Below are 21,873 nucleotides of genomic sequence, written 5' to 3'. Positions count from 1 at the left end.
CATCTTTGGGGAGCCGCCACCGGATCACTGCACCAGTGCAGTGCAGATGAAGGAGGGAGTCCAACCACTTGGCTAGGTTAGCCATTGCCATAGCCATAGCCCCATTGTGAGCTCAATTGATTTTTCATTCAAATGAAAATCGACAACGGATTTGGCCACAGACCCCGTAATGAGCACAGTGTCCGCCACAGTATGTCCGCCACGACAAAAAAAAAAAAACTTATTTGCTTTTCTTTTATTACAAAAAATAATACAATTTGTTTTGCTTTTGTGTGTGTGTGGAGCTAAATCTATGATGACAGTTGGGGATGCGGCAGAATGCTTTTTGGGATTAGGCAGGGAATACAGTGCGTTTTATAAGTCTAGATGTCTAGTCTTAGATGTGTAACGAAGACGCAGATTTAAACTAAAAAGGAATGTTATACATAAGTTGATACGAAGAGAATGTTCTTAAAAAAAACATCTAATAAAAGGAGATTATGAAATAGTCTTCTTTTAAGGCATGTAGTAGGTTTATCCAACAAATGTGCGTATCAAAATGAATGCATTGCCCGCACTTCCCCCACCCACCCCACCATTAGCTCATCCACCTCAGCTCTCCATTAACTATCATATCATATGCGTATAGTACAAAATGTGTGTATAGTCCATATATGTATGTATCCTATATATGAGAGAATTTCTATTTATATATAAATATATTGCTTTGCTTGGCTTCTTCTTGTTTTTTTTTGCCTCTTTTGTGACGCTTGTTTTCGTTTTCGTTTTCATTTTCGTTTTTGTTTCCTTTTTTGTTTTGTTTTTTTTTTCTTGTGTGTGGTATACGAGTATAAAAATTTTCTACTTAATAACCAATAAAAAATTTCATCTAAAATTAGTTAAAATTTGTCTTACCAAATATAATAGTATATATATATTATGTATATGTATGTATGTATATATATACACGCAAGTTGCTAGCACCAATCCAAAACTATCTGTATATATGTATATGTATAGGTATGTATGTATGTATTTATGTATATTTTATATTATATTATATGGATACTTTCTACGAGTGTATGTACGAGTGTTGTAGGCTTAAATTCCATTTCGTAACTTGGCTTCTGAAGGCAATTGTCTCTGGGTTGTGAATGTATTGTGAACGAATTTTACAAATTCTTCAGCTCTAGAACTATCGAATACCCTATAAATAGATTGGGCTTTGAGCCCGCCTAACACTAAATTGAGCTACTTAGGCAATATGGAAAATATGGAAAATCTGTGAAGTGTGATATATAAATACGAGTAGTCAAGAGCGAGCAGCATCTTCGATGAGTATTCTCGGCGTCTATATAGATATGTATGTATGTATGTATTGTATTGTATTGTATTGTATGTATGGCCAGATTGGCAGTCACAGTCCTCACGTCAATCCTTTTGCTGACATTCTGCTCAGTGGCGGCGCATGTGCAGCGACAGATGATCGGAGCGGCTGAAGCTTCTCGTGCAGAGCTGACAGCGGAATGGCTTCACGCCCGTGTGCTTGCGGTAGTGGCGGGTCAGCTCATCGGAGCGGGCAAAGCGCCAGATGCAGCCCTCCCAGGTGCACACATACGGCTTCTCACCTGAATGAATGTTGGATAGCATAAGCAATGGATACGGATACGGATATGTATCCCCCTTTTTTTACTCACCCGTATGCGTTCGCTTGTGCGCCTTGAGGTGCGAGCTTTTGGTGTAGACCTTGTCGCAGCCTTCGGTGTCGCATTTGTGTACCTTGCGGTTCTTGGAGAGATCATTGTAGCCGCCGCCGTTGGCCGTCGCATCGGAGGAGGTGGACCGAGCAAAGGAGGAGGCTCCGCCGCCAAAATTGATGCCGCTGAAGCTGCTGTTGTCCTTGCGGGTGGCGCCCAGGGCCATGCCACCGAAGGCCGGATTAAGGGCAGCGTGCGGTGACCCAGAGCCCGCGTAGCTCTTCCAGCTGGCGGAGGATGAGGCGGAGGAGCAGGCAGGGGCCACCGCCGACTTGCTGCTGCTGGTGCTGCCGCCCGTCGGTGAGGTCTTTCTCGCTGCCTGCCCGTCACTGAACTTGTAGGGATTCTTGAACAGGCTCAGCAGGCTGAATTTGCGGTCGTAGTCCTGCATGAGCGAGGAGGAGTTGCTGCTGCTGCCGCCACTGCTGCCATTGTTGTAGCTGCAGCTGTTGTTGTTGTCCTCCTGCTTGCCGCTTCCGGCGCCGGCGCCGGCCCCGGCCCCGGCCCCGGCCCCACCGCCGCTAATCCGGCGGTAGGTGAAGAAGAATGGCGACGCGGCAAAGAATGGCGAGAATGGCAACTTGGACACACCGGAGGCATAAAGTTGTTGCTGAGTGGGCTGCTGATGCTGATGCTGACGGCCAAAGGCCCCCAACGACGAGGCACCGGCCGAAGCACCGGCCGCATAGCTGGATGCGGATGAGGATGATCCAGACTGCTTGCCATTGCTGTAGTTGATGCTGCTATGGACTGCTTTGGTGGTCGATGAGGATTTACAGCTGCCACTGCCACTGCCGCTGCCGCTTCCACTGCTGCTGCTCCCATGCGAAGTGCTCGCTGCAATGGAATGGGGGAATGGGAAGAAAACCAATTGAGATTCGGTTAACAAAATGGCCAAAATGCTGGTGGACTGGCGGGAGAGCGACTTTATGGCCGCAAATGCCTAATGAGACTCGTAAATGAACCACTGACTAACTGACTGACTGAACGGACTGAACGGACTGAACGGAATGGCTGCTCCATCCAGTATATATTGGCAGAGTACTCGAACAACCTACTTCTACTGCCAGCCACAGACCACAGACCACAGAGGATCTCAGTCTAAGCAGACTGCATCCCAACGAACTCTCCGTGTGGAACACTTTGCCTTGTCAGTTAGGAGTTTTTACACAATTTCCTAATTTCGTTTGGCCGCCTCATTGCATCAAAAACGTTTGCATGTCGCGTATTTTATGGCCGACAGACAGCCAAGACTGCGACGGACAGCGAATCCGTGCAGTCGTGATCCATTTAACCTGTACTTCAACCAGACGACGACTGCCAGTTGCCAGTTGCCAGTTGCGGCTGCCAGTTGCAGTGGCACCCGGACCCCAAGTCTCGGGACAAGTGTGTCGATTTTGGCGCCCGCGACATCAACATCAATTGCGGCAGCAGCTGCTGCTGCTGCTGCTGTGCTGCTGACTGCGAGCCTCCTTCCTCTATCTCTACCTCTAACTACTTTGCTACCGACAGTAGTCCACTATGTATGTACCTTCCTTGAAGGGTGCTCCGGCGACCAAAGTCATATAAAAGTTTGCTCAATTCTCGCTTCTGGGCTGGGGCTGCTGCTGCTGCGGCTGCTGCTCCACTCCACTTGGCCACTTGTCTTGGGTCGCCGCACAACAGAGGCAGCAGTGCGGGGCAGCCTTTACTTATTTTCCTTTTCTTTAGTTGGTTTTTCTTTAACTTTTTGTTGCAATTCTCAAGTGAATCTCAATGTGTGTGTTTTGGAGGGAGGGCAGCCTTAAGTAATCGATAATTGATAGTCGCCGTTGAGCTGTATCGATCATTGCCACGAAGGTTTACGAAGATCAAATTGCTAGTTGGAATATTAACATAGTTGCAACATTTACAACTGATTCTCTTTGCCCCCCTCATCTTTGAAGCTTCTGATCTATTGATGGTTGAGTGCGTTTGCACAGGAAAAGAGTTTCTCGATACCTCTAATCATGCGGCTGAGATAATGCCTGGCAACATGGCAACATGGCAACAGTGCTGGTGCCTAACCTTGCGAGTATGCAAATAAATATAAAGTTTGATTTGAACATCATTTGGAACTGATCTGCGTGAACCTTCAACCCACGGCTGATCATTAAGCTACAGGCGCTCTCTTCTGATCTTCTGTGCTGTTAAAATGTTCCTTCAAATAAGTAATTTCTATTCCCGATCTCTCATACTCGTATTAGTGAATTGCCATTCTTCTTTGATTTATGATCAATTTTCTTTCATTTTCAGGTGCTCTTCTCCAAGCTCGTATCTAATGTGCGTAAAACTGTGACTGTGAAGTGTGTGAAATCTTGCAAATTATAAGCCACAATCTACTGGGTGAGAGGTATTTATAATTTATTCTTATAAACCCCCCCACCCCTCTCGGGCTTACCTGCTTAGCACATTCAATTTTCACTTGCTTTTTCCCCTCGTCTTGACGTTTCTTGCCAGTGCATCTCGTTTGTCAGAGTGATGCTAAGGGGGGTGCGGGGCTAAGACAAAGCAGCGAAAGAAAGAAAAACGAGGAAAAAGCGAACTGTACAAGTGACCCAGGCTTAAGTGCTTTGTCAAGCCTGCAACTATATATGACCGAGGGCCACAAGACCCAGTCGGAACTGACCAGATCTCTGCCTCTACCTCTCGCTGGCTCTCTGGTTTGCTTTGCTGTGAAGTGAGTGCTGTTTGGTGGGGTTGGGACTGGTCGGTTGGTCGGTTGGTCCGTTGGTACGCTGCTTGTTTCTTAGCCTCAAGTGCCTCGAGTGCGTTGCGACTGTCTACACATGTGTACCAGGTCTCTGTTGATGCATTTGTAATTTCCATGCCAGAGAGCGTTTTGTTTCCCCAGCACCCAAGCAGCCAAGCCGCCAAGCACCCAGCACCCAAGCTTCAGGTCGCCCAAGGTAGCAACAGACCCAAAGAGGGGGCTTCAGGTTGAGCTCCGTTAACTTGGCCCAGACCAGGTCCGAACCCAAACCCGAACCCGGGCCCAGGTCCGAGCGCGTTATTAAAATTGATGGCATTTAATTGAACTGGCCATCAACGTCAGCCCACAGTGCAGTGCCTTGGAGTTGAGGTTGAGTCTTTCTGTTTCTGTTTCTGTTACTGTGCCCCATTTGCAATTGCCTCCCTGGAAATGGCAGGGAAGGGAAAAAGAGGGTGGGAGCTGCTAGGCTGGAAGGCTGGATGGGTAGCCGCAGCCACAGTAGTGGCTTATGGGCAACAGCTTTGGCTCTCCAGCTCTCCGCTCTAAACTTTATGCTGTATAGACTGTATGCTAATGCGCATTATGTGGCAACTCTGTCTGTCATATATTTCTCGTCTCTGCAACGGCCATTCCATTCTCCAGCGAATATCCCAGTGAATGTTTCCCTATGTCTCAGTGTGTGTAATCACCGCTTTTACCAAAATGCACACGCTGACTTCATATTTCTGCCAATTTAGCTGCAACAACGGTGCAACTGTGAAACGATGGAACGGGGCAACGGGGCAAACGGTACAACCATCAGGCGGTGCACCACCAGGCGACCCAGAGATTCGAAATCACACTTGTGCCTATTGCCAAAGTGGTGCAATAAAAAAAGTGAATGTTGCCCCCGAGTGGCGATGCTATATAGACAGGCTCCTCCATCTCGGGCTCCTTTGGCGCGTCTTCAAATGGTCGTCGCGTCGCGCCGCTTTGCGTTGCGTTGCGTTGCGTCGCTTCGCTTCGTATCTGGCCATAAACTGCTCATTTGACTCTGCCAGATTTACGCTGGCTACCTCCCAGACTGCCTCTGATCTCCAACTCCAACCCTCTCTGGATCTCCATCCCTCCGACGTGCCGCCCCACTCGCATTTGCCGTCGCCGTCGCAGCTATAATTATGATGAGACGAGATCGTCGCCAGACCAAGCAAAGTCATCGCCAACAGGGGTGGGGTACACAATGGAAGCTCTTTTTAAGGAAACTCGTTAAGGGCAAACGATTCTAGTGAGCAAACGATTCTAGTTCAACTTGAATTAAGTTTCATTGATTTGTGTACTTGAAGGGTCGTGCAACTTTACTAGCTTAGATCGCCTCCGCCCCTGACTTGATGCCTCATTAGTGGTTTCATCCCACCCGCCCTTGACCCACTGCGCTCCACTGTGTGCACTGCAATGCGGATCTCGCACCAAATGCTGCACTGCTAGACCTGCAACTGTGGAAACAAGAAGAACCGCAGCCAGGGCGAGTAAAGACAGAAGAGACAAGGAGAGAGAAGAGAAGAGAAAAAACCCCAGCCAAACAATAAATTACAGAAACAGTTGATAGGGTTTAATGTGCACTTGGTGTGCGATTGGCTATAATTGACAGTTCGCTTGGCTGAAGCTTGGCTGAAGCTTGGCTGAAGCTTGGCTTGGGCCCAGCCGGGTCCCCGGTCCCGGGTCTCTATCTCAGTCTCAGTCCGAGCTATCGCTCTCGCTCTCCCTCTCGTTGTCGTTATCGCTGTGGCTGTGGCCGTGGCGGTTTCTGTTGCTGTCGATGGCGACGTGCTTGGCCAAGCGCACCACCAAAGCACCATCGTGTGTTACGTTTGTAGCCACTTAATTGCCAGGCGCGCGCTCACTCGCTCACTTTGATTTACTAGTTGATTTTTGATTTTTATATAAAACTGTCGTATTTAACTTATAATTATGAAACAACATGGCGCTGAACTATACGGCGTATCCGTATTTCGCATTCGCATTCGCCTTTCGGCTTTCGGCTTGGGATTTGCAGTCGCAGCAAATGGGATGGATTCTGCAATTTTCACACATGAAACGTTGCGTTATTGTTGCTGCTGCTGTTGCTGCTGCTGTTGCTAGCTTTCTGGGCCACCACATCATTTGACCAACTTCGAGGCTGACCGCATCGGATCGGATCGGTTTGGGCCACCGCGAGTCACATTGAATTTATGGCATTGCGCATACGCCGTGGGGGCAGCCGCCGCAAGTTACAAATCCCCACTTTATATATACCCTCTGCAATTGTATTGCTGCAGCTACAGCAACAGCAACAGCAACAACTACAGCTTTTTGTTTTAGCCATTTTTCACACTCTGCGGGCGTCTTTTGAACCTTGAAATAAAAGTTTTCCCACACTGCACACCACACCACACCACGGCAAGGCATTTCGATTTTCCTTTTGGCGGCTGCCATGCCATGCCATGCCTTACCGTACTTTACCCTACCTTACCTTACCTGCCTGTGGCCTGCCTGTTTGCCTAGTGCCTGGCTAATCCAGCGCCTGATTCCCAGAGAGCCCAAAATGGTAACAGACGTAGACTTTGTGGCAGCAGCAGGGAAAAAAGCTAATGAGCAACAACAGCAGCAGCAACAGCAGCAACAGCATCGGCAAATGCAAACTGCACCTGCCAAAGAGAGGCACAGAGCCAAAAAAAAAAAAGGAGGCACTAGGAGAAATCTACTAGAGTTAGGAATGACGAAGCTGAAATGCCCTTTGGGTATCAATTCGAGGCTGGCATCTGCCATAGCTCATGGCATTGGGAAGTTAATTGGATTGAAAAACTTTATCATTGGAAAACTGTAGGAAATATTATTCCATGTAAGCTCTTCTATAGCAAAGCACAGAGCGTTTTCCTTCACAAAATAGATAACTTATCGCTTAGTGCCCTTCGCTAATGTGGAAAAATACCTAATTTCCCATGGATAACCATAGATCCCCAACAACCTCTGGATTCTATAGTGCCTTAGCGACCTTAGGGTATACATATACTCTGCAGCGAGGGCTGCCCACAACAAAATCAGCAAACAGCATCGCCAAGACGTTGGCGGCGCTTCGTTAGTGGCTGCCGTTTGTCCCTCTTCCTCTTCCTCGCCCTGTCTCTGTCTCTGTCTCTGACCCTCAGTGTAGCTATGTACCTCTCCTTCACACCCACTGCGTTTGTGTATGTGTGTGTGTAGTTTGTTTTTTGTTGATTTGTTTTTTATGGGCAAATTGTGCAAATATCTTAGAGCCGGCAGAAAAACGCTGACAACTAGATAAATTTAAATGAATTTCTGAGACTCATAAGCTGACAGCGAAATGGTCGATCAGAGTCGTGTGTCGTGTGTTTGGGGGCATGCCACGGATGGAGTTCTTGATCAAAAGGCGGTAGCCAGATCAAGAGAGCAAAAAAAAAAACGGCCAACATTTAATTGTTTTTACTACCAATTATGTATTTGTCAAGTTAATTGGTATGTCAACGCAACTAGTTTTTAGACCACTGCAGCTGTAGACCAGGCATCAGCTTCAGCTTCAGTTCCAGCTCTCAGCTCTCAGCTCCCAGCTCTGGCTGTATCTGGAGTCATCAAAGCTGACCACCGCCAGCGGAGCAAACGCCTGACGCATTGTCAATAAGCTGACGACGAGGTACGGACATGGACACAGAGACACAGAGACACAGAGAGCGAAGATACAAAAGCAATGCCAATCATGCAGGCATTTTACACCATGCCTTGGTCTCGGATGCCGCCGCCGTCATCGTCGTTTTCTAAGCCAAAAAAGCCAAAGATCCAGTGAGCCAGCCAGCAAGCCAGCGAACCAAACAGCCAGATCACCAGACAGAGCCACGCAAGACGCAAGAGCCAAGCGAATGCGAAGGCGAAGGTGTGAAATAGTTGGACCCGGACCAAACCATGCCTCAACTCACCTCACATCACCGCACCTCATTGCATCGCACCTCATCCACACCTCATCGCCCAACCGGACTCGTTTCAGGCAGCTTCGCTTGTCGCCATTGATTGTCAGCGCGTGTTCTCTCCCAGCCAAAGACGATGGCGTTGATGGATGGATGGATGCATGGCTGGATGGATGGATGGTCAGCATTGGGGTCTGTCCCCAGCGACGAAGAGGGAAGCTCTGGCCTGCTCTGGAGTCGTCGTTGTCCCCCGCCTCTACACTGACTTATCGCTTGATCTGTGAGTGCTTAACAAATGCTTTACGCTAATGACAATTTTGTTATACATTTTATGCATGCACACACAGATGCAGAAAACAAACAGAGCGCGGGCACGGGCATGGGCACGGGCACGGGCACACCGCGTATACGCAATGTCCGTGTTACTGTCGTTGTCGATGTCCATGTCGATGACGATGACGATCACGATCACGATGATGATGATGATGATGATCGGACTTAAGGATGGGGATATGTATGTCGATGGCGTGGATGCGTGTGCGATAAGGCGACGGCAGCCACTGTCGATGGACAAGCCGATAAATAAATTTATGCACAAGCCAGACGAGGCGTAAAATGCGCAATTTGATTTAATGCCCATGTGTGTGTGTGTACTCGGACTCGGACTCGTACTCGTACTCGTATATCTGTGTGCAATGATAATCGATTTATGGTGTGTGAAGTTTGTTTCCTTTACTTTTGCATTTTTTGTGCCTACTCTGCTGCTGCTGCTGTTGCTGCTGCTGTTGCTGCTGCTGCGATTCTTTTTCTCTTGGTCGTTTTTTTTTTGTGTCATTGCTAATTGTGTACAAATATGGACAAAAGCGTGGACACGGCCTCAGCGAAGGCGAAGTCGCCGTCGCAGTTGCAGTCGAAGGCTTTCTAAATGGCCAGTAAGTAGGCAGAGGCGGCTGCTGCTGCTGCTGCTGCATCGGGAATCGGCCATCAGCCATCGGCAGTCGGCCAAACTCGCCTAACAGCCGCTTTAAAATGCCTGTGAGAAATAATTTATGCATTTCTTTGTCTGCCCGGTGCGTCCGTCGTCCGAGATAAACAGCGGCAAAGCAGTTTAAGTGGTTTCCTCTATGGATGGGTGACCATCCTATCCTATAACTCTGCCATATAAATGCTATGCTCGAAGAATTCTGATTGGGCGGGCACTGCAGCCATAGCTGGGGCGAAGGCATTAAATGATCATTCTATGCAGCATTTCATTGATTTATTGATGCGCATATGTAATCGATTGGGGCTGGCAGGAGAGGTCTCAATGCTGGTTTCACTTAACAAAATATATCTATATCTCTCACGGAAAATGTTAACAGGAAACTTCATCAAGAACTTATACATCGATCGATGTATAATATCATCCTGCCGACTTGCACTTACATAGGTGAAAGAACTCCATATTAAATGTATTTTTTGCCTCCCTTTGGCAGCTGCTAGCCAGCAGCAGGCAATTTAGAACTCCCCAAACACTTGTTTTTGCCAGTTATAGCCATTAAACGCTTGATTAATGTACACGATAAATGATCGAAATAATTAAAGATCCTTTAAAAAGTTCCCATGCACCACATACGACATTAATTAATGTCGTTTATCGATGAATTAGCACCCTGCAATCAGTGTACCGATCACACAATACCCCAACATTATCGATAGATTGATCGATTGTGTCTGTTAAGCGGCGACTTTAACTACCCCCTAAAAAGCCCAAATGAGGCTGAAAGGCAGAAAGGCAGAGCCTGGGATACGAGTAGTAGGCACCCAAAGAGAAGAGTGAGGTCTCTGTGCAGCGGCGAATGGCAGCTAGAGCTGGGAATGGATTTTTAGACGGAGTTGGAGTTTGGAGTCTGGAGTTTGGAGTCTGGAGTTTGGTGAGCGGTAATTGCCGCGTGTTAATTCAAACAAATGTCGGGGATTGCACATTTAATGTGAAAATGAAGAAACATTGCGCACAGAGTCTTTTGGCCAGGTCTAAGCTAATGTATGTACTTATGTGTGTAACATACAGACATACATACATATGTGTGTATATATGTACGAGAGAGTACTCGTATCAATGTGTGTGTTTGCCCCCAAACGAGCGAGCGTCTTGCACTCTCTTGCCGCGGAGCTTCGAATCTCTGGTTAGGTGGAGCGAGTGAAATAAATGATCCCAGCTTCATGTTTAATTTATTTGAAAGTTAACACACATATAACAACACCAGCTGGAAGAAGCGACCAGCCAAGAGACCAGAGACCGACCAGGCCGGGACGGGACGGGCCGGGCCGAGCCGGGCCCGGTGACTGTAAAACAGTTAAAAAAGCAAAAACAAAACGAATCTACAAGGTGGAGACGATGCCGGCTGGTCGACGGACTGGCTGACTGGCTGGCTGGCTGGCTGGCTGGCTGGAGCACGGCATTAATGCGTCGTAATCACACTAAGCAGACATTAAATGCGTTTTCGCTGTTTGAGCAGCACCGCACCACACCGCCACACCATAGCACACCGCACCACTCTGCAGTGCAGCACCACCTTAAATACAACGTCGTTGTGGCCGGGCTGGAGCCGGGGCCGGGGCCTAGGCCTAGCCAGGCGAGGAGCAACAGCGACTAGCGCCTAAATGATTGATAAAATAATTGCTTGCACGTGATGCCAGGTGAAAGAGAGGAGAGAGAGCGAGAAACAAAAGAGAAAGGCCGGGCCGGGCCGGGCCGCACGCAATGCCCCTGCCCCTGCCCCTGCCACGAGATCCGTTGCCCGACTCTCAAATATCCCTAGCCCCGACTCCGAGTGTCAACTGGAGAGCCAGCCCAGCTCCCTATGCCTTTAAAGAGTATGCCCAGCCCCGTCAATCAGCGGAGGAGTTCAAGCAATCCGAATCCAAGTCCAGATACACCGAAAAAGCATTGAAAATCTAACGAATTATAACGTGGGAAACTAACTGAGAGACACACTATCACCACGGTGACTCCCAGAGAGAACCACAGAGAGCTATAAAGAGAGAGAGAGAGAGAGAGAGGGAGGGACAGACAGCAGGCACAAATTGCCGCAGTTAACGGTTCCTGTTTCATCGCAAATTTGGTTGAGCGGCAGAAAAACGGAAAAGCCCCCAACAGAAACAAAATAAAAAAAAAAAAGATACAGAAACAGAAACCGAAAGACAAGCGCCTGAATGAAGCTTCCAAAAGGCAACAAAGCGGCGATGCACAAGGGGGGGGACACAAGGCTCCACTACAGTACAGTGGTTCGAAGTTTAAAGAAAATAATTATTTGATTGACAGCAACAGAGTTCGAGAGGCTCTAGAGAATTGTGGGCAAGAATATTGGCAAGAATGATTTCTGGACTGATGATAGAGTTCAAAAACAGAGATAATATGATGAAGATGTATAGCCAGTGGCAGAACATATCAGATAAATGTATAGAACTATCTACAGAAACTATAAAACAATCGCTCTTATATCATTTCCCATTGAGACCAAACCAATTAGCTAAGACCTTCGACCATTCGTCCATTATCCGCTGTGTAGAAACCACTGTGCTTGGCAGCTCTCGCAATGCCAAAAAGACTGCTCCACGACAAGTGGCCCCCCGCACGGTTCTGCCCGCCCACTCGTGCGCCACATTATTTCATGCAAAATCATGCCATGGGAACCACGACGACCAAACCGATGCTCCGCGAGCAGTCATCCTCCCCAGGTACCCCAGGTACCCCAAGTACCCCAGATACCACCGCAGTCACCCCGCAACGCCCCGACACTTCTTTGGAGCTGCACAGAAAAAGGCAGCAAGCAGTCTAGAACTATTACCCCAGTCCCTGGCCGTGGACGACAGCGCCGCAGCATCTGCAGCATCTGCAGCATCGCCTCTGTGAGTCTCCCGACTGCAACTAATGCACAATCATCGCAGATTATTTCATTTAATGTCAATACAAAACCAGCAAGAAGCCATCGCAGGCAACCTCCTCCGGCTTTAGCTATAGTTCCCCATCAGCTCCCCAGCAAACTCCTCTGTGGCTGACTGCAGCTCCCCTGTCTGTGGCTTTGCCCTGGGACTCTTGGATCCTGGCGTGCATTGAAAGCTGAAAGTTTGACACTCCAATTCTCAATGCCGCTGGGCAAACAAATTGAGTGTAGAGCCCGGCAGGAGGGCGACGGACGTCGCGTCGTCGAGGCGTTTTGGCCCGTTAGTGTTTTGCAAACGAGTTTAAACTGCTGTTGACTTTTGAAAAGTTTAAGGGCCCCAACCAAGCAACCAAGCAACCAAGCAACCAGGCAACCAAGCCAGCCGTTGGCCAGGCCAGGCCATCTCTCACAGCCAGTTTTCATCCCGAACTGCGACTCCAACTCCTCCGTTTGACCTTGCAAAATCGATGTTCAATGTTCGATTTCGGCACATTTTTCGCTTGGTTTTATTTATGGCCCGGCATTGCGATATTTATTTGTGCCTGTCTCGACGGCCGATCCGATCGCATCCGTCATGCGCCCCCGTCCTTTTCACTGATATTTGAAGTGTGCAATCAATTTTTTCTTGGTTGTTTTTTGTTTTGTTTTTATTTTGGGGACTGAAATCCATACAAAATGTTTGCATATTGCAGAGCGAACAATGCGATTAAGATTTACCGAATGACAGCAAACGATGATGATGATGATCTTCAATGCAGAGCCAGAAATTGAGATCTATAAATGGGTTTTACTTATAGGTTTAGGACCTGCGGAGATGATCCATACACCTCAGAAGTTTGGCTATTTTATAGACACCTTCTTCGAAGAAGAATCAGTGGATTCCCTTGCCTAATTGGACATAGAGCAAGCCGCTCTTGTATCTCCACCTAAAGCTCTCTCTCTCAGCTCTCTAACTCGATGGGAATTCAATCTAAAAATTCCCATCCTCCAGATATTCCCACAGTCGGCAGAAAAATGGTTTCTCCTTGCCAACTACGCTTATATCTTCCCTGAGTTATCAATGGTGCTAACAACCGCCACAGCCACCCACCGATGCTGCCATGGAACCTAACAGTCCGAGTAAAATATAAACCATGCGGATATCTGAACAATCTTTTAAATTAATTTGTTGTCACCAGTTTGTTGAAATAATCTGGCGAGGAAAACAAATGTTTGCTCCAATCGAAGCCAGGTGGGTGGGCACTGCCACTGCACCATCCACGGCAGCACCCAACAGCAGGCAGCAGCAGCGGGCAGCAGCAGGCAGCGACACATGCTGCAAGTGGAGCTGCAGCTAAGGCTGTGTAGCTGTGGTTGTGGCTGTGTTGGTGGCTACGGCTCGGACCCCAGAAAACTGCCCAACCCCAAAATTGTTCACCTGTCAAATCAGCGAGCTGCGATCTTTTATTGGTGGCAAGAGGCGAGCGCCAATTGTTGTTGGCCACAGAGCAACTGCAACTGCAACGGCAGCAGCAACAGCAGCAGCAGCAGCAGCGTCAGCCGGAGCAGATTTATTTATTTAAGCGAGCCAAAGTGGCGGTGCACCCAATTTCAAATGATGCTGGCTATCCAGACATGCACTGAGGAAAATGGTTGTGTTTGAGTGGTGTGGTGCGGCACGTTAAATTTTCACCCTTATTGAATACCGATTGATCCAAAAACCTCAACCATTTCTACGCATCAGTGTTGCAAGGGGACAAAGTACAATTGTTTTCCATTCAGTCGGACTCTCACGCTCTCCTCTTTTCCTCAGTTGAATTTTTACTTACCATTTATTTTTCACATATAGAATATAGAAATCCATTTCGCTATCATATTTATCCTTGCGGAAGTCCATAATTTCTCTCAGTGCTAGCTGCGACTGCTGCCCGAGTGCCTGGCCTCGTAAAGACTTAATTAAAGCGTTTTGCCCAGTCTCAGTCTTCGTCTCCGTCCCCAAGTCCGAACCCGAACCCGAAACGAATCTCTCTCTCTCTCTCTGTCTGTCTTGCTGTCTCCCTGTATCTCTGGTCTCTGGTCTCCCTGTATCTGTATCTCTCTGTCTGTGGGCTTGTGGTTGTGCTTTGGTCTTGGTTTTGGATTGGTTTTGTTTTGTTTTGTGGCTGGCCGTTGGCCGAGCGATAAATTCATGCCGCTAATTTGGCAGCGTTAACTCAATTTGTGACCACAAAATGCACAATTTGTCGCTGATTTTGATTGCCCATTGGTTGTAGTATCTGTCTGCCTGCCTGCCTGTCTGTCTGCCTCTTTGTATATAAATATCGGTGTGTGTTTGTGTGTGTGTGATGCATTGGCCACGCCCCAAATGAACACCCCAATGCATATACCTTTTGTCTGTGTCTGTGGCTTTGTTTATTGTCTAATTACAGTGTGCCCAGGCAAAAAAGTGGAGTTGAAAACCGCAAAAGACTGCTGGCTGCTGCTGCTGCTACTCCATGCTGCGAGGGAAACGACTCTCTCACTGTAGATGGGAGACCCCATCTCCGCATAGCCATCGTCATCATCTCACGAGTGCATCCAACTGCATTCGGTTTTATCAGGTCTCGCAAATCTTTTCTCCACACAATTGACTGTCGGCTCTTTTTTACTCGGATCTTACTCTGCCTTTAACTTCAGGGGTTTCGTCCCCTCCACGTCCCAGCCCACCTCCGGCAGGTCTATAAAAAGATTTTCCCATAGTTTGCCGCTTCATATTTTAAACTGATAAAAGTGTGAAGTGGCTGGAAAATGTGGTTCAGCTTATGCATAAAACGCGCCATCAGAGAGTCGAGCCGAGCCGAGCCGAGTCGAGTCCATAGTCGACAGCCTTATAAGGCTCTCAACTCTTAAACTCCTAACGGACCGAGCACGCACTCCGACTCTCGACTCCCGACTCCGACATCATCTCTAGCTCCAACTTAGACTCGGACATCGGGACAGCACCAGAAGCAGCAGAAGTTGGACTTGGACGTGGCTGTGGCTCTGGCTGTGGCTCTGACTCCGCTTCGCTTCGATTCGATCCACTAACTGGCTCATAAATCTCAGCAATTAATTTTTTAAAGTGTTGTCTCTGCCCCAAGTCTCTAGCTGGGACTCTGACTCCAAGTCTGAATCCGATTCAGAGTCTCCTCGCCGTGACAACTGTCACCAGGTACACACGTTAAGTAAATAAAAATTTGCTCACATTTGTTTTTCCAGCTTTTGCGTAATTTGCGCAGGAATTTTTCACTCTTTTCTTTCCTTTTTTTTATTTTTATCTTTGTACGAGTACTCGTATATCTGTAGATTTGTAAAATGATTTAGGGCGAGCAACTTGTTATGCAATGGCCGGCAAGGGGATGGGATGGGATCTGCATAGAAGTGCGTCCAACGATAGGGAAATTAATTGGTGGGTTGTTCATTAAAGCAACGTTATGGATGGAGACTCATGGAGGATTAGAACTCTGCTGCTCTATTTGAATGATTAAGCTATGAGAATTATCACTTTGAGGGCTTTACGTTTTATTAAAGAGATTGGGAGATCTTTGAAAATGTGCACAAGGAAGTATAATACAAATTGATACATTAAATGTACATAAGCAAAAATTATTTAAGAATTAAAGTCACCGCGAAATCTTTTTAAATTTTTAAAATTGTTTGTTTTATCGAAAGATTTATTTTGTTGTTCCCTATTTATATTTCGATGTATCCATCTCTCTTTCTATTAATCAGTCCATACATCTATCTATGCAACAAAATTTAATCAATTTATCAGCAATTAAAAGTCTCCTTTAACTGTATTTTTCTAGTTTTATCTTCTGAATCACTTTCGCTAATTCCATTCCATCCCACTCCAAGATTCCTTGCTTTCAGTTTCTGTAATGAAAATATGAGCCCATACATTTACGTATATGTGTATGTATGTATGTATGTATGTATGTATGTTTTGGATGTATGTATATCGAATCTGTGAAAACTTCTCACACTGATTTCATAATCGAATTCATCAATTATCCATATGGCGTATATATATGGTATATGGCTTCATTAGGATTACATACAACATTACACCATTTGGCGGCCTTAATTTCCTTGTACACCAGCCAACAGCCACCATCCACCGTATACCGTACACAGAAGAAAAACACATTCAAATCGTTAGGCCAAAATGTGCACAATTTTATTTTGCCAATAATTTGCGAAAAAATATTTTCACGAACGTGGGAAAACTGCCGCCAACGTCTGTCCATGTTGTAATGGTCGTCGTCTTACCCCCGTACCCCCTTCACCATCTCTTCACAGTCCCCTGTCCCCAACTCGCTCCATAGTTGTCGATCCCTGATCGGGACCAACCGATCAACAGCAGCAGCAGCCGCAGCAGCAGCAGCAGCAGCAGCAATCCATGTCAAACTGAAAATTCAACAGAATTCGAGCGCAGTCGAGTCTCTGCCTCTGAGTGAGCAACAGTCAACCAATTATTTTTATCGATTTGGTTGCTGCCACAAACGCAGACGCAGACGCTGACGCTGACGCAGTTGCATACGCAGACGCAGGCTTTTCATAATCAAATGTGTGTGTGTGTATTTTTATTTAGGTCCGACTGTGGCATCACCAGCTCCAGGACCAGCTCCACATGCCGCTCTAGCTGGTGCTCCATCTCTGAGCAGCTGAACACTGAATGCGCGCTCAGCTACCAATCCGCATCCGACTCTGAATCTGTCTCCGACTCGGAGACTCGCAGTCCGACTCCGACTCTTGCCGCTGTGGACATGTGGCAGGCGCAAATGTGCGACTTGTTGTACAATTTCAAATTGAATTAAATGATTGAATGCATGAATGAGTGACGCTGGCAACTGGCAGACTGAAGACTGGAGACAGCAGACGGAAGACTGAAGACTGAAGACTGTGGCAGCGAACGCAGATTGAGCGAAGCGAACGCACTGAACGAAAATAAGTAGAGGGCAAGGAGGAAGCTTCCCAATGATTTATTTATTTCTACTGTTTCAATATTCCAATTCTTTCATGATTAACTTTTAGCCCCTTGCCTCTGAAATTCTGTTTCTGGATTAGTCTTCCGTTTCTCTCAGTGTAGGCAGTGCCTGGGAGTCAGGTCGCGTCGCTCGCTCTCTGTGCGAGTGTTGAAAATCCTTTCAATAAATAGCTAAAGACAAGTAGCCGTTAAAACGCATTCAGCGTTCAGCTGATTCTGGTTGTTGTTGTTGCTGTTGTTGCTGTTGTTTCTGTTGCACTCCAGAGAGTGTGTTTGATGGTGGCTTGGAGCCCAACATTTGATTCATGATGCTGCTGGTCGGAGGAGGAGGAGGTCTGTCTCTGACTTGGGGGCCAGGCTCCGTGTGGCATGTTTCGTTTGTTGCGTTTTTGATCGCAATTTGACAATGCGAACAACTGCAACAGCAACAACGGCAACAGCCACAACAGCCACAGACAGACAACGCTAAAATGAACATGCGCCCGCTTGTCATTTAACATTTTTATGATTTCCAACATGCAAAGGCAATAACATTGTGGCAGCCTCTGGACATGGAGAAGAATCTGGTGGGGAATCAGGGGGCTGTCAGTAGGAGGACGAGGAAGAGGAGGCGGACGAGGGGGTTGAAAGGATTTGCAAAATTGGTCTTCAGCTAGATTTGGCTTTTATGGCTTAATTGAAATGGCCAACTAATGAATGGGAATGGCCAAAAGGAAGGCATTTGCAATGCCAAATGGATATGGCCTCCATTTACATAGCTCTCCTCCACCACCACCACCACCACCACCACCACCACTCCCCATTGAGCCCGTCTCTACGCCAACCCCGAGAGACATCTTGTGGGGAATGGGGAATTCGGCCAAAAAAACTGTTGACTGTTGATTGATTGCAGCAGGTTGTGCATTCTTCCTAATCACTGATCCACTGATCCTTACGTGATCATCAAATTGATTACTTTTTAATAGGCATGGCTTCGGCTTTTAATTTAAATTATTTGAGCTTGATCTTTAGTGGGAAGTTTTTTTTTAGTAATCAAATTCTATCAAATAATCATCAAACGCACATCTCTTGATGTGGCCGTAGAGGAATGAGACACGAAATTATGTAATAATAACAAATACTTGCAGAATATTTTAAATGGTTGTAAGAAATTAAATGAATGGATATTGGATATCATACATTTCAGAGCGTGTTAATTACTGGCTAAAATATTGCAGAAAGATCCAAATTTAAAGACATTTCTATAATTTTCCATTAAAAATTCCATTTTGCAAAATTGTGATTATTTTCTTGGAAAGAATTTTCTTTACTTCCGCTGACAGTCGATGGGACCTTGACAAGATCTGGGGATATGCATGAAATACAATTTTCTTCCATTGTTGTTTTATGTATTCCATTGTGTGTCGTGAAAAAGTTCCCCCAAAATATCGAAACGATCAAAATTGCTCCAGAGTCGAGGCTGTGCGGGTGCAGAGAGGTTGAGGCGGCAGCAGAGAGGTTCGTGGGGTACTGAGAGGCAGAGCAGATGATAGATCGAATTATAAACTAAGCCAAAGTCTCTGTCTGTCTGTGGATGTGCCCTGCACTGGAGTCAATCTCCGAGAAGCAACAAAACAGACGATCGATAGACGAAAACAAAAATCAAGAAAGAGCAGCAGTCGACCAGCAGCAGCAGCAGCCGACCAGCAGCAGCAGCATCAACAGCGGCGGCATAAAAAATAGAACGTGAGAAATATTATTCGATGAAGCGCCAAAGTAAACGCTTTGAAAAGTTGTTAGTTTATTCCCTCTTCCCTCTTGATATCTCTCTCTCAGTTTTCTGTAGTTGTAGGTTTTGTAGCTGTTGTAGTTGTCGTTGTCTGCAGCCCATTTTGCGCCTGCTACACGCTACTCGTCCCCGTCCCCGTCGTCGTCGTCTTCGTCGCTTGAAACCTTTCTGAAGGTTGATTGTGAAAGTCACGATTAAAGCAAAGTCACACTCCCCGAATCGAATGACGGACTTGGGCTTCGATTTCTGTAGTTTTGCTCGCATTCATCCAGAATTTAGCAGTTCTCTTTGGGGTTTCTTTTTTTTTGGTTGCACATATTTACCATACGAGTAGTGGCAATCAGCGGATCAGCGGATCTGCAGCGGTTTGTTTTGTGCGCGTGTCATTAAAACGCCGACAACGTTTGAAATGCACCGACTGCAGTCAGTGAATGAATGAAATGAGCGTCTCTCAGAGGAGTCTTTGAGAGGGCATCCGAGAGGGCGGGTGTCTGAGCGGTGCAGGGCGATAGAAACACGGCAGAACACACCTATTCGGGTTGCGAAATTGTCGCCAGTTAGAGACACACCCCATCCCCATCCCCATCACCATCCGCAATAGGGAGAGGGGCAAGAGCTCTCAGAGACAGAGACGAACCGAACCCGGAGCTGCTTTAGCATTTGCCGCATTTATTAAAATCTTATACCCTACACAAAAAGATGGGTTCACTAGGTTTGCGGAGAGATCCACTGCTGATCTATGATTCTTATTCTTATTATTCTTATTCTATTGAACTCAACGACTTATATTGAATGCAGAAGCTCCCATCGTGGTTCCAGTGATCTTCAAAGATAAACTCCAAACACTTTGTGCAAATTCAAATCTTTCAAAAGGGTATTCCCCATTCGGAATGGGCTAGGGGACATGGCTTCTCCACACTTATTATTTCTTTCTAAATCACTTGAAGGTGGCTTCCAATTGCCGTCGCGGAGAGGCAAGACGTTGGAGCAGACTCTGTCGGCTGGCTGCCACAACTGAGTGAGTGGCTTGCCACATTCTACACCTACACCTCCACACACAAACACACACATACACTTTGGATGCTTTTGTTGCTGCTGCTGCTGCTGCTGCAACTGCGCTCCCACATGCCCCTGACTGTTGTTGGTGTTTGCTGTTATTCTTGTCGCATATCAGTTACAAAACGCCCAGGGATCCACACCCAAAAAGCAACAACAACAGCAAACACAGCACCATAGCCCATAGTCCATAGCCAAGATCCAATGAAAGAAACGAAACTTCCGTAAGCAGTCGACAGTTTAATGACTTTGATGACGCAGCGTGTGCTTTCAATTTACAAATACAAGTCGACTCCACTCGACTCAACTCCTAGGGTTATTGTTGCTGTGGTGCTGCTGCTGCTGCTGCTGCCACCGCTCGATGGATGCTGTGAGGGTGTTGCCTCTGTGGCAGCGTTCAGTGGGCGTCTCTTAAATCTCTTTTATTACTTTTATTTTCCTCCCAGTTGCGGCTGCCACTGCAGCACTCAACTTTGGCAGCTCGAGAGCTCGACCTCTGTTTTGGGAAATGTTGCGCTCACGTGTGGGAAAAGTTTACAGCACAACCGTTGAACCGTTCAAATCGGTCAAGACCTTGGGCAAAGATTTGACCAAAATTACGACTGAGTTTGAGAAAGAGAAAAGGGTCCTGTGATTGGATAGATTACTTACGAAGCAGCTCTTCCAAAGAACTTTTTAGAAAACAGCTGGAAACCTTGGCTATACATTCCACACTTGTATGATTCTTAAGGATAATCTAACTAAGTTTAACTATTTAAAAATCGCTCCCATTCTTGGCATTCTTGAGAGCTAAAATGTATGTTAATTAAAGCACATTCCCGGGTAGTTCTTCTGGTTATTGAATTGTTCAAGTCTTGACAAAGTTTTGCTGAAAGTTTCCTATAAGGATCTACGGACGACATCAATGCCAGTCAAAGCCATTCTTCTCCACTGACAGGCCGCAATGCAATAGCCAAATTCTTTCGATTCAACCAAAAGACAAACTGTCAAACGGAGAGCCACGAACATTACTCATACGCCACATGGGACCGCGAATAGTTGATGTTTGTTGAATTTTATTTACATGTTTAATTGATGGCTGCTGCACCGTTTTGTGTGTGATTGTGGCTGGACTGGAGTTCTTTTTCTTATTTTCCATCAATTTTAATTCACTTGCAATAAATTTCTGTACGGACTTCTGGTTATTTTTTCGGCGAACATGTGCCGCGAAAATGAGCCAATTAAAGAAATGCTACACGTATCAGCAACAGCAACAGCAGTGCAGCAGCAGTGCAGCAGCAGCAACAACAGAAACAACAACGAGAGCAACAACGAGAACCGTAACAACCTTGCAACCAAGAAAAATTGGGACTCGGGGGCCTTCCTGGGGCTGGCTGCTGATGGCTGATGGTAGGGGCTGTGTGGATGTATGGATGTGTGGATGTGTGGCTCTTGGCCAAAGTAAAACCAATCAAGTGGCGCACAGTGTCACTATTACCACCTGACATTTACACAAATCTAGCTTTATGCCTCAAATGAAATGAAACAACAACCACAACCACGAGGGAAACCGAGCGAAAACCAAACCAAACAAACAAACAAACAAACGACATCGACGACGACGACTTCCTAACAACGTCAACCGAGGACCGGCCTGTGGTCGGGTCTGTCCGGGTCGCGGTCTGGTCTGGTCTGGTCTGGTCGAGTCGAGTCGGGTCTCTTCTGGCCTATCGCATGGCAGCGATCAAAAGTGCTTGG

General features: G+C 46.8%; 1 protein-coding gene across 1 annotated transcript in view; it reads right to left on the bottom strand.

Annotated features, from left to right (window-relative positions):
* Positions 1 to 785: 785 nt before the first annotated feature.
* LOC111076559 (Krueppel-like factor 12) overlaps positions 786 to 21,873 on the bottom strand; it is a 33,525-nt gene continuing 12,437 nt past the window's right edge. The window contains exons 4-5 of the mRNA XM_022370389.2: positions 1,677 to 2,573; positions 786 to 1,607 (exon numbers count right to left, since the gene is read on the bottom strand). Coding sequence (XP_022226081.2) covers positions 1,435 to 1,607; positions 1,677 to 2,573 — 1,070 coding nt within the window. The 3' untranslated portion in view covers positions 786 to 1,434. The remainder of the gene's footprint in view (positions 1,608 to 1,676; positions 2,574 to 21,873) is intronic.

This window comes from Drosophila obscura, unplaced genomic scaffold, assembly GCF_018151105.1.
Source record: "Drosophila obscura isolate BZ-5 IFL unplaced genomic scaffold, ASM1815110v1 contig_17, whole genome shotgun sequence".
NCBI classification, from domain to species: Eukaryota; Metazoa; Arthropoda; class Insecta; order Diptera; family Drosophilidae; genus Drosophila; species Drosophila obscura.
Note: the sequence above shows the minus strand (reverse complement) of the source record. Positions and strands in the feature narration are given on the sequence as shown.